Source organism: Polistes fuscatus, unplaced genomic scaffold, assembly GCF_010416935.1.
Source record: "Polistes fuscatus isolate 324 unplaced genomic scaffold, CU_Pfus_HIC Scaffold11, whole genome shotgun sequence".
Lineage (NCBI taxonomy): Eukaryota > Metazoa > Arthropoda > Insecta > Hymenoptera > Vespidae > Polistes > Polistes fuscatus.
The window spans coordinates 5,706,895-5,721,218 of NW_025113009.1; the positions used below are offsets into that span (position 1 = coordinate 5,706,895).

General features: G+C 34.4%; 1 protein-coding gene across 1 annotated transcript in view; it reads right to left on the reverse strand.

Annotated features, from left to right (window-relative positions):
- The window catches only part of LOC122526271 (serine/threonine-protein kinase 25), a 112,778-nt gene extending 99,013 nt beyond the window's left edge, over positions 1–13,765 (reverse strand). Inside the window, exon 1 of the mRNA XM_043649582.1 lies at positions 12,595–13,765. Coding sequence (XP_043505517.1) covers positions 12,595–12,609 — 15 coding nt within the window. The 5' untranslated portion in view covers positions 12,610–13,765. The remainder of the gene's footprint in view (positions 1–12,594) is intronic.
- Between the last annotated feature and the right edge of the window lie 559 nt (positions 13,766–14,324).

Below are 14,324 nucleotides of genomic sequence, written 5' to 3' on the forward strand. Positions count from 1 at the left end.
GTTGAATTTAGTGAGACAAATATACGATTTTCATCAACGAATCTTCTTTATATTCAATGTTGTACAAAGAATTTAATGACGGTACAAGTTTTAATCCGTAATTTAACGTTAGAATTGCGATACACGACTTTGAATTTAATTTGCATCGTTCTATGAAAGAACGTACATTCGATTTATTCATCATCACGGTTTCATTTCGAATCTCTCCAATGTAGATTTATCTTACAATTAAACGAATATTTATTCATTTTTATTACGTTCTATTAAATATCGATGGAAATGAAAAACAAACAAAAGATAAATGTAAATTTCTACCAACGATTTAAAAATATAAATTTTCTCTCGAACCTAATAGGTGAACGATACGAATGAAAACAACATTCGTTCTGTCAAGTGAGAAATAAAAAGAGAAAAATAGACCTCGACAGAAAAAAACATTGATTTATTTGAACGGCCATTAATACCAAAAAAAAAAAAACCAAAAATAGAAAAAAAGAGAAAAAACAAGAAGAAGAAATAAATTCGCTCATAAATCTAAATAACGTAATACCAAATAAAAAAGCAAAAAACAACGTTGCAAGTGAGAAAGAGAAAAAGCAAGAATGAAAGAAAGATTAACCTTGAATAAAATTGATTTAAAGTACGACTTTGGCAAGGTTGAAGAGACTTGTAAAAGGGTAGATACCCTTGAACAGAGAATAGAAATCCTTCGGTTGTTACCCTGGGCATCGACCGTCTGCTGCTAAGCGCGTGTCCTGGGGCAAGGACCTTCGTCGCACGTATATTCTACAAACCGTCTCGGCGTCTCTCGGTCGACATCCTAAGGAGACATGGGAACAAAAAAAAAAGAAATAAAATAAAATAAAAAAGAAAAAAAAAACGGGGGCGGGGGTGGGAGGAATATAAGAAGAAAGTACTTCACCAATTTTATCCCTCACACCTTTTACGATAGGGCGATTTATCCTCGTAGTCGTAATATTTCTTCGTGACTCAACGTAATTTTCTTTTTTTATTTTTTTTTTCAGACGTAAGGATTACGTTTATATTCAAAGATGATGACAGTAAGAATTATGATCCATTTGTATAAGGAAACTCTTAACATTTTCATCTATTATCGTTAATAATTATCATTTTCTTCTAATTCCGATATATATTTCAATTATTATTCAATTTAAAAATATATCATTATTATATATATATATATAGATGTAAGAATTAAGGAAAAGAATATCTTACATGACACAAATAGAAGAACGTTTTGTTTCTCTCATAAGATTTCCCTTTGGAATAGAAAATCCTTTGGAGTATTAAGTATTATTGGGATATATCACGTAAATATGTATAGATAGATATCCTTGAAATCGAATTGCCTTGGATCAATTTATTCAAGAAAAAAATCCAACTGTAATAATAGATCTTTCTATATATATATTCTTTTTTCCTCTCCTCCTCCTCCTCCTCCTCCTCCTATTCCCCCCACAGCAAAACACGTAAGTAGATACAAATAATGTAATCGTAAATCAAAGTTAAAATATTTTCGCCTATCCGATAGTTATCTGTTGCGTAAATATAAAAGAAATAAAAAATAAAACAATAATAACAGAGAGAGCAGAGGAGTAAAAAAAGAGAAAAAAAACCAAAAAAAAATAAGAAAAAGGAAGAGAAAAAAAAAATTAGGGAAGCTACAAAACGTTCGCGTTTGTTGGAGTGGAAGCAACGGTACTTGATCTTTCTCTCTCTCTCTCTCTCTCTTTCTCTTTTTCTCTCTCAAAAGAATCCCTCCTAGAAATAGATAGCACTGTTCGTAAACGTCCACTTTAGCACCATCACCAAGGAATAGGTAGAATCTTTAATAGCTGCCTTTGCTACGAAACGACTTATGTAGGTTGGTATTCACCAAGACTCTTGGTAACCTGCTCTTTTTAACGTCTACTGCAAAAGTACTGCAAAACGCTGACTATCTTCGAACAAGCCAAACGAAAAAAATAAAAGGACCGTTGTTTTCAACGCTCAAACTTTTCCAATTTCTCGTAAGAAAGAAAGAGAGAGAGAGAGAGAAAATAAGATTTTCTATTCGACTGAAATATATCATATTTTTTTACGACAAGTTTTCATTTTTACGAATAATTCTTCTTTTACTAACGACTCCGTTACGAGAGGAGAAAAGAAAAAACAAAATAATTAAAAATAAATAAAATATACGAAGTGTCCGTATAGTCATAGATAACGATGATATTTTCCAACGATATAGGCAACAAATGAGATTTTTGATGTATATATAATTATGCGCATTTATAGAAAATTTATTTTTAATTGGACAATATTGAGATTTGGTGAAAAATTAAAAACTTTTATATTGATACTAAAAATAATATATAAACAATTTTCTCTCTCTCTCTCTCTCGTAAACATTCTATCTGCGTTTTTGCGATTTTTTTATAACTACATTTCAATTTGATTTTAGCTATGATATCATGCTTGACGGTAAAAAATATACTATTATATACATATATAAATCTATATATATATATGTTATATAACTCGCATTTTTTGAACGATAACATTGTCTACTTTTAACATCCCAACGACAAACGAGATTTCGATATCCCATGTTCTCTAATATTTAAATTCTTGAACGTGTTTACTAGCACACACCGTTGTCGATACGTTCACGTTCACAAGAGGAATCTTCAGGAAAGTGGAACGTTATAGAAAGCAATGCGGAAGAAGATTCTTTCGAGAGAAGAAGCACCTTCTTCTTCTTCTTCTTCTTCTTCTCTTTACCAAGGTCAGCCACAAATTTTCATATAATTTTGACCAAAGTTAATTTTGATCTATCAATAAGAATAAGATAAGATAAGGTAAAGAAGAAGAAGAAGAAGAAGATTATCTTTGGATTACCATTATTATCGAATATTAAAATCACACATACTTTCGTTCGCGATCTTTTCATTTCAAATCTTGATCGTCCAAGTAACTTACAATGAAACGTAAATTCTTCGAAATAAAATGATAAGGAAAAAAAAACAACCGGATGATATATTTTAACCTGATTACAACACAACGCAACACCCGGTTTTAATTGCCTATACTCGGAAGAAGTAATCGATTAGTAGAAACGATAAGAAAGAGAAGGAGAAGAAGAATAAACAAGTGTTGTTTTTTTTTTCCTTTTATCTATGCGAACATGATTATACCATTATATCTATAAGGATGCATGATATTTGAATGACAATTACCCTTTCTCGTACGATTCGTGATTATTTTTTATTCGTTCTTGCATTTTTTTCTTCTTCTTCTTTTCTATAATTTTTGTCTTCGAGAGGGAAAAAAAATAAAACGATATCATATACCTAAGCTTTTATATTTTCACCTCGGTAAAGTTGCTTTTGGGTGATATAAAAGAACGAACACGAGTGAACGAATGAGATAGACAAAGAGAGAGAGAGAAAAAAAAAGAGAGAGAGAGAGAGAGAGTGAAAAGAAGAAGAAAAGAAAACAAAAACAGGAAAATGGTGAAGAAAGACGAAGAGAAGGTAGAGAAAAAAAGGAAGGAGGGCATCGTCATCCAGCTGCTTTTTAATGAGGCATCCTTCTCTCTCTCTCTCTCTCTCTCTCTCTCTCTCTGTTTTTCTCTCTTATCCGAGATATCCAGCGCTCCCGCGGTCAATGGCCTCTTCTAACGTGAAATAATGCACTGGAAAATTCCTAAAGGCCGTCGTCTATCGATTTTCTTTAATTATATTCAACGCGAAAATTCACGCGCGATATACATGTGTATAACAATCGAAGATGATACGAAATTATCGTACGATTAGCGTGGAAGAAAGAAAAAAAAAAAAACAAGAAAATAAGATTATCATTAAATGAAAAAAAAAAGAACAAAAAAATAATTCCAACATCTAATCCTTTCGAACATTTCCATGAACATTGTTATTTTTTCCTGGATGGGGATGATTACAATACGCGTTCCCAATACCTGTACTCGAATTTTCTCGACGATCATGCGAATTTATTAGATAGATAGATAGAGATAGATAGAGAGAGAGAGAGAGATTGCAAATTTATCACCGAATCTTAACCCGTCCTAAATATTTCTCCCTGCTTTTGGCACAACTACGTGTATCTGACGATAGATAAATATATCTAGGAAGGAATACAAACGATGCGTTTGACATTGATCCAACCTTTTTGCATTTCTATGCAAACACACATATACAAGGTGTTTACTTATCTCCTCTCCTATCCGTAAGTATCGACAACAAATTTTATTAAATAAACGTCACTCGTCGATACCATCCTCTCCCGATAAAAATAATGTTTAATGTAAATAATCTTAATGATTAAAAAAAAAGAAAAAAAAGCAAAAGGAGGGGGGAGAATGATTTTATCGATACGCTCGATCGATAAGAAATCAAATATAAACCATACAAGTACGAAATATAATTTACACGAGATTACAAATAAATTTTCTAATAAACCAATAAAACTCATAGGAATTGAAAATCGAACGAAACGAAATATGCTCCAATGATTTCCAACAAAGTATTTTTCACTTATAAAACACCGACCGGTAGTCGGATTTTCCATACAATGCTTGACTAACAATAAGAGAGAAAGAGAAAAAATATAATATAGAGATGTCGATGAAAATGAATATCCAGTTGGATAGAGAAGGTGTATATATACGAGTGTCGTTAAAATGGGAAACGAGTATGACACGATCGAGACTCGATTGAAACTCAACGACACCCTCTCCCCTCTCCCCCTGTTCAACCCTTCGTAGGTACTCTTCGATTTTTATTTTTTCGTTATATTCGATGAAAGCTCTTCTCTCTCTCTCTCTTACGTTTATCGATAGCTCAAAGATAAAGAAGAAATTCCATTACCCTGACTGCTCCATTCTCCTCCACCTGTGAGTTTCACCCCCTCCTCTCTCTCTTTCTCTCCCTTTTTTGCTCCTTTCCTTCCTTCCTTCTATCCCTTCTTTCCTTCTATCCCTTCTTTCTTATTCCCTTTACTCTCGCGCCTCTTTTCTCGAGAAGATCGGCAGGACTACTACTCGGAATACCTCGTTTCCTTTGTCCGCATCTTTTCTCACGATCCTGAGTATCCCGTACTCGCACTGAAACGACCTTCGTATAAGGAGAAAAGAGAGAGAGAGAGAGAGGATGTTACTGGCCTGCAGCTAAAACCCAGCAAATTGCGCTTCCAACTTTTACGAGGAGTACCGATCTTCCATCGGATGATTATCTTTCTTTCTTTCTTTCTTTCTTACTTTCTTTCTTTTTTTTTTTAAGAAAGAGAAAAAGGGAAGAAACAACTACTACTACTACTACTTACTTCTTTCTTCAACTCTCTCTTTCATTCTATTTCTCGATATTTGATTTTTCCAAGTGTTACAACTACTATCTTGTCATGATTGAAACGACTACGGTTGTAGAAAACTGAAATCATATGTATTGTACCTACACTTGAACGATGTAATCTATAAGATATTAAATTTTATGAATTTTATTGAAATATTTGCCTCTATATATATAGGTATAATATGTATATGAACGTATTATTCGCGCATATTTTTCTAGTAATTTAAATTTAATTCAAATATTTCCCATCTATTGGACGATAATATGTACATTTATCTACGTAGAAACATAGATATTTTGATGATGCATTTTATTTAAAATTATTGATCATTTGTGCATATTATGTGAATTTGTATTTAATTGAAAATTGTCTAATTCTGTGTAGAACTATGTAAGAGAATATAAAATTGATTAGTGATGTCTTCTTGAAAATTATCTATTTTATTTCTTATATATACATAAATAATATAATAAAATTTTTAGAGTGAGAGAGATAGTAAAGTTAACACCGTAAAATAAATAATACAAAACCATAGAAACTATAAGTATTTTTCTTTGTTATCTAATATTATATTTGATAAAAGGAAATTTTTATTATATTATATAAATTTTATCTAAAATTATTAATCATTTGTGCATATTATGTGAATTTGTATTTAATTGAAAATTGTCTAATTCTAATGTAAGAGAATATAAAATTGATTAGTGATGTCTTCTTGAAAATTATCTATTTTATTTCTTATATATGCATAAATAATATAATAAAATTTTTAGAGTGAGAGATAGTAAAGTTAACACCGTAAAATAAATAATACAAAACATAGAAATGATAAGTATTTTTCTTTGTTATCTAATATTATATTTGATAAAAGGAAACAGGTTAAATTTCTAATATTAAATTGATATTGGAAAAAGTTATGTTATATTGATGGAACGTTGAAAAGAACTAGTACATATTACCGGACGAATGATAGATCGATATCGGCTGAATATTCTAAGAACTTACCTATTATGCAACCCCAACGAAAAGGCCCGGAGCGCTTTGCATTTTTCTACGGCGACGACATCGACGAAAATCGACTACTTTGAATTTCGATTCGATGGAAAAACAAACAAATATACAGGGAAGAAAAGTTTCCTTGTCTCTTTAGGGAACACAACTTAATGTTACTCTCAAGGATCTTTTCTTCGAAACTTTTTTCTTAAGTCACCATCCTCCAGCTTGTTGCATCTAACTTTCCTCAAACGTTGTCTCACGAAAAAAACTTCGTGACTGAATTTAAAACGTAATTCTTTAACCCTACAGATTTACATCACAATCGAAGAAAACTTTTAATCCGTTCTTTCCTTCTTTCTTTCTTTCTTTCTTTCGTTTGTTCATTCGTTCCTTTTAAACCTCGTGAGAAAATCTTTGAAAATCCTCTAAGAATTAAGCTCTTATTTATGATTCATTGTTTCAATATTTCAATCGATACTACAGATTCGCATCACGATAGAAAAGAAAAATTAAAAAAAGAAAAAAAGCTTTTAATTTGTCTTTTAACTTTAAAAAGATAAAAAAAAAGAAAAGAAAGATCCTTGAGGAAATGTGATTCTTGATCTAAAATTATTTTCCCCTAGTAGGAAAATTCTTGAAAGGTAAAAGAAATTTTTTCAAGCGAATTTTTGTCTCTTTACTCGGTAATCTAAATTTTGAAAAAGAGAAAATCCTGAAGGATTTCGAATCACCGAAGGAGAAGAAGAAGAAGAAGAAGAGGAAGGAGATGTCTTTTGCGTAAAAGTAAAGGAGAGAAGGTGTGCTCTTATTAGAACTTCGTTCTTTTTCTCCGATTGCAGGTAGATTAGATCGAGGAATGGATTTGTCTGATATCTTCTCGAGAATCTACAAGCGGAATTGGAATTTCCTTTCACCTCGAATGAAAACCAGTCGTATTAAATACATGAGCGTGAACTTTTTGACTTATGTCAATTACACGCTTCTTTTTCTTTTTTTTTGCTTTTTCTTTTTTCTCTTTCTTCATACTCGTTGCAGAAAAATTCGAGATCGAGGAAAAAAAAAGGTTGAAATTAAGATATGTGATAAAAATTAGAGTTAGAGTAACGAAGATCGAATGTGGAAAAAAAAAAGAAAGAAAAAAAAAACAAAAAAGAATGATCTATAATTAATTCAAAAAAAAAAAAAAAAAAAGGTAGACGGAAATGTCATGGGGACACGAGGACTGAATTTGCATATGTGGTGTAACACGCACTCTTACCCACGAATTAACTTTGTGATAATAATTTACAGAACTGGTCCGAAACTGGTCCTACTTTTTAACACGGGCCAACGATCACGAGTTTAAATAAACGCAGGTAGCGGTTTATAACTCGGTGATATTATCGATTACACACTTGATCCAAAATATTTGACTATTTAATTTTCTGAATGGCGAACGTAAATACTTATTTAAAACCTGTTTACCTATAAACACGAGAACACGTAATTCAAATTCGAAAGTAGATCTCGATTAAAAAAGTCAATTGATTCTCAAACGTATACGCGATACTTCAACGTTCATTATTTTCGACATTTACCATACGATATCGTTCGATTTACATTCCTTTAAATAATTTCAACATTTCAAAAAGGAAACTTTTATTATCGTTCAACAACATCGGAATTGAGTACGAAAAAATATCATTGTCAGTCACGATAATCGTCAATAACGGAAAACGATGAGATAAGATCTCGAGGTGAAGTACTTCCAGTAGAAAATAATCTTCCTTTTTCCCCCAAAAAAAATCAACTTGATTGATTCTTTTTAACGAAATTATTTGCGTCTTTTCTTGTACAAGCACTTATTTGATTCCGTGTAATCGATCGTGAACATCTTAAGAAAGTTTTACGTAGTAGCGCATCGGCGTATCGCACCGGTGATAAAGACTTTACTTTAACGCACACACACACACGCGTACATACATACATGCACACATGTTTGTCGGCCATGTTTGGTCTCTTATGTAAAATATTCGAACGCATCTATATATACGAGAAGTGAGTCGAGTAAGTACATGACTTCAACGTTATCACCTACCTGCACATATGTATTTTAAACGTATATACATATGTGTTATATATACATATATACATATGTGTGTGTATATGTATGTTCACGTATGTACACGACACAAAGCTATTACTCGTTTTACGAGGGGCTCCGTTCGTGACGTTTACGACCGAACGAAACCTACCGAATGCACCGGCACTGCCACCGGCTACGATTAATTCTCGCATACCCACCTCCGATCCGAAAAGTTTCACGAAAAGTACGTCACGGTACGTTCAAGTTCGTTGCACGCACCTTACCTTTCCACGAATCTACGATGAAAGAATATATCTTGGTAGAAAATGGAGAAGAGATAGACCGATATCTAACTAACTCTATATTCATCTATTCTAATCGCATTCGTGATTTTTTATTTTTACTTCTTTTTTTACGTATAATAAATAGAAAAAAAAAAGAGTAGAAACACGCGAAAGATTTGATCGCAAAATATGCGCGTGCTAAGATCAACAGAAGAGCGTGAACATTTTTCACTTGTTAACGTGAATATTAATTTAATATATGCAACGAATTGTATCAAATGAGGTAGAAACAAATACATTGTTATATTAATGCTTGATAATGTGCGAAATCATTTGAAGATAGTTGTAGGAAATTCATTAAATATGCGAAAAATCGTCTCGAATTGTTGGTAACCTCGAGCGAAAAAGGGCCTCGAGTGCAAAGGGTTAAAAGATACAAAGATCACTCTTACGAGATTCATTCAAAATAAAATGAAAGGAACGAAGAAAATAGCTTTTAATAAAGCGTTCTTTTCGCTCGTAAATTAAGCAAGCGAGATGAACGTTAAACAGGAACGGTTAAAAAAAAAAGAAAAATAAAGAAGGAAGAAAGAAAAGGAGAGGGGTGGAGAAGGGAAAGAATGCAAGTCGTTAAAACGTGTGGATGCACGTCTTGCACTTCATTGTTTCGATACAACACAACCCCCACGTAATCACGATCTAGGATATACATACATACTTATTCATGTTATTTACAACACCTACATAAATATTTGAAAAAGTATATGAAATATAAAGGAGTACCACTACACAACGATCACATGATTTGAACATTCCAGACGATAAGGTTTACGGAAGGCACATGGGTGATAAGAGAACGCACATAGGGTACACATCGGTTTTGCTCGAGTTAGCCAACGAGTTAGGCTTCCTGAGTTACGATAAGAGTAACAACGACGTTATCGTGTCCTAGTGTGTGTTACCACACGTTTGGGAAAAGAAAAGGGAAGGGAAGGGAAGAGAGAAAAGGAGAATTGTTGAACGACAGAACAACCTTATCATTGACCAACACTATCCAAAGTGAAATAGAGAATGAGAATTTCAAATTACGTCTAATCGAATGATTCATTAATTTTTTTTATCAAAGAATAAAATGAAAACCAATCGCATGGCACGTGGAATAACTTAAAATTATTGTTTGTGCTTACATCAGATATTTGGATTTTGTATATGATCGTTTTTTGTAATTTAAAATGAAATTGAATTACAGCATCCGTTTGTTAGATTTGAGATAATATATCTTTTTTTATCTATATACGTAGCTAATAACGGTTAAAATCTATAATTAGTGAGTATACATACTTTGATAAGTGTTTTACGTATACGACGTTTACTATAGTTTGTGATATCTCTTGTTTAATTGTAGGAATTATCAAGCCGTTACGTCGTTATCGTACGATTAATTATTTGCAAAAAGAAAAAAAAAAAGAAAGAAAACAAAAAGAAGAACATAGCAAATCATATTACATATAGTTCTCGTTTCAATTTCAATTTCAATATGTAATATTGTATATTTAGAAGGCTTGGAAAAGTAAACCGATCTTAAAATCCGGTGAAAATTCTTGAAGGTGTATAATCGAAACTAGGTGTGCTAATATTTCGAAAGAGATGAATGCGTTGTCGTGGAAACGGCAAATACTCGAATGGCATGGTATGCCAGTACGAAGCCATATGATCGTCGATGAGTACGAAGCTGTCGAAAGGGGGAGGAGACGGAATCCCACCCTCAACACTCGTACATATCCTACCTCGATCGATATCACAGCGGGTAGCAGGTGGCCTTCTATGCTGAGCTCTGTTACTTTGTTTTTTTTTTCTTCTTTTCTTCTTTCATTCTTCCTTTCCTTTCTTTCCTTCCCCCCCTCCCTTTTATTTTTCTTTATCAAATTCGTAATTTCATTTCGTCCTTTTATATCGAAATATCGAACTCGTAAATCGATGTTATATCTCAAAAATCGTGTCTCCATCGATTCTCGAGAGATGCTAACTCGTCGCACAGATAAGATATCTTCTATTGCAGAAAAGATTAAAAAGAGATACGAAAACGAGGTACAGATCGCGTATATATTTTCAACATTCGTAAAACGTAGTTTTATCATGTAATATCGAACAATAAAATATGCGTATTTTTTTGTATAAAAGTTATTTTCGAATGAACGTATAATAAGCGTTCCGACACTACGATTTACATTTACTCGATAAGAAAGAAATCTTTTTCTTGTTGTTTCTTTCTTTTGCTTCTCTTTTTTAAATTATGACTCATGTCTGGAATATTTGCGAATTCGACATTTGCCATTATCTGCTTACCGTTGCGAAGTTTTTACGTATGTATATTTATCAGCCAATGAAAAGATAATGGAATACTTTTGGTCGTAGCAAAAAATTTGCCAACGTTGAAGGAAACGTCGAGGAAAAGGATAAACAAAAAAATAAAGATATAAGTAACAAAAGAAAAAAAAATAGAATAGAAAATAGCAGAACCGAAGTTTCGCATTGGCCTATCAAAGAAATAGGATCTCCTTGTATTAATTACTCATCAGCTCTCTTTTTTCATCTCCGAGGAGCATTGTGGTAATAAATAGAAGAGTGCGATAAAACTGCATGGCGCAGTGTGTTGCGACGTGATTGCAAACGTGCAGAGCACGGTCATGCGTCACCGTAGGCGATAAGCCCCGCGTTCAACGTTGCCAATAAATCCTTCCGATGAAATTCTTTTCGACCGAACTACTACGCGAGGTTATGCGTGTTTTTTACTCAATACGTGTATTTTCTCACACAAAAGACGAAAAAGAACAGACGAATAAACGAACGAACGAACGAACAAACGAACATAATCAACGTATTCGCGGATCTCCCATGTGACTCAGAAATATATATCAAATAAAGAAAGAAAAATCTAGACAATCACATACGAGAAGTAATAAATGAGCGACCTCGGAGATACATTTGAGTTATATAAAAAGTATTAAAAAAAAAACCCATCGTTCAGAAGATTACTAAAACTTTTTTTCTTTTTTTGTTTCTTTAACATGGCATTAACGTTAATATCAAATATCATATATGTGAAGCTGTCAAAACAAGCTCAAGTATTGGCTTACACACATGGTACGACTATCTCGCATAAGTTTACTAAACGAGACTTGATCGACTTTCGTAATCGCGTCCTCCTTTTTTCGAACAGCAAAGATGATTATTTGACCAAAGTGTAATCTACAATATATTATTACGACTGATGTTCGAATGTAAGAAGTACGAGACGACGAAAGAATTACCATGATGTAAAAGAAGGAGTATGCGAAACAAGGTAATTATTATTATTAGAACGTTTTTATAGAATCAATAAACGAAGATCATCGGGATAGAGTCGGTTGATTATTATAACGAAGAATAAGGATCTGAGATTTCGAGGAGAGGATTCGAGGAAGGAAGAAAGGAATGAAGGAATGAAGGAAGGAAGAAAAGAAAAAGACGATAACTCTTTTTCTCTCTTGTCAAGGTCGCGTGTCGTTTCGCGTCTTACGTTCGAATATGCGCGTTTATCTGTGAGAATGCACTGCTGTAAGTATATAGGATCTCTCGGATAGTCTCGCGAAAGTTCGTGTTTTCGCAAGTAGGGAAGACGGAGGAGGTGCAGTGAGGTGGGTGGCTAGGCAAGTGGGAGGGAAACGGAGAGCGGCAAGCGTGCCAGCTGTGCGCAGGAACGGAGAGGTTAAGTTAGGTAGTAAAAGAAGGAGAAAGAGGTTAGAGAAAAAGAGAGGGAAGATTTGGGGGTCGCGAGGTCAGGGCGCGTGTTTGTAAAAGGAAAGAAGAAGGAGGAAAAGAGATAGTCTTTGTACTCACCTCGTTGAAGGCCATCTTCTTCGCTATGCTTCCGGACTCGCGGCTGCTTCCGGCGCCTCCTTGCCCCACCGCTGCCGGCTAACTCGAACCTCCGCCAGAGTCGACGGACTAATTTCTCCTGGTGTTGTTGCCGCGAGGGATGCCGAGCTGCTCGTCGTCCGTTTCGTTGAAATACAAGAACAGTAGGCGACAGCGGCGCATCGACGAAACCGGGAACGGCACTCACGCCGCAACGACGACGGCACTCGCGGCGACACGACTCGCGGCGACGGACCTCTCTGCCAACCCTCCGCGACACACATACGTCACGGAAGATCCGCGAACGAGCACCTTCCGCGCTTAGAAGAGTCCCCTCCTCCTCCTCCTCTTTCTCCCCCGAACCCTCTCCTCTTCTATCTCCTTCTTTCTCACCCTTTCCGTCTTCGTCTCTGTCTCCGTTTTGTCTTACTCGAATTTCCTCTGTTTGCTTGTGCTTACTTGCTTACTTGTTGTTTCTTTCTCCTACCAAAACGTCTAAGCTTTGGGACAGCTCACCCAAATTTAAAACAGGCTTACTTTTTTCTCTTTCTTTCTTTCTTATTCTGCTCGTTACTTGGAATTATTTAAACCTTCTCCAACGAAGAGATCGCAACTCGCAGACGACGAATTCGTGAACGCCGATCCAGCATTCCTCAGGTGGCCGCAGGAACGCACACCTTCGATCTCTTTTCCCTAAAATGCCGCGACGATACTGTCGGCAGCACTAGCGCTGATGGTGACTACTACGCAACGACGACGACAACGAATGCGAACAACAACAACGATAACAACAACAACAACAATGAAGACGACGACGACGAAGATGACGATAACATCAACGATGATACAACGACAGTGACGGAGAGGAGAGGGAGGACGACGATTCTCAATGACGATTCTTTTCGCCTGTCTAGCCTTCTCTCCTCTTCCGTCTTTCTTTGACTTTTCCTTCAATTGACGTTTACAAAAACGTGAGCCACTAGACGTCAACGAACAGACAATCTTTAAGCGTACGCGATTTACTCTTATCCTTGTCGAGCTTCCCCCCCAACACACTCTTTTTTCTAACCGTATTTATATCCACCGCAAAGGTATCCGCAAACAGAGGAGCGCCATCTTGATTTTCTTATGTCGCGGACAAAGTCGAATAAGATGCGCGCGACGCGCCGTCTCTTTAATTATTTCTTTTCTACAGTTGCCTTCCTGTTATCTATCTTTCGCGCGTATAATTAACAGATCTACGAAATGTACTTCAATAGTTTCCTATTTATTTCTAAACTTTCGATTGATTCTAATGGAAGGTAACTGTTTTATTTTCATGAATAACACTTTCAGACATACCGTATATAAATACTGATTAAATCTAAGAATTAATTACTTTGCAATACGATTATACATTCAACGAATGAACAATATATAATATGGTCATATTACCTATGATCTCATTCGTCAATATATTGACTGTATAAAGCTTCTGATTGGCTGCACAAACGTATTTATTTTCTTTATAAAATTTACACGAGATAATTAATTTATTATGAAATATAAACAAATTGATTAATTTTAACTTTTTTTTAATATTTTGTTGACTTATCATGAAATAATACGTACATAAATAAATAATATTAATTAATGCGGCATTATTCTCGGCATTTGATTGGTCGAGGAGCTTATTAAAGATTACTTAGCTAAATATAATAATAAACGATAAA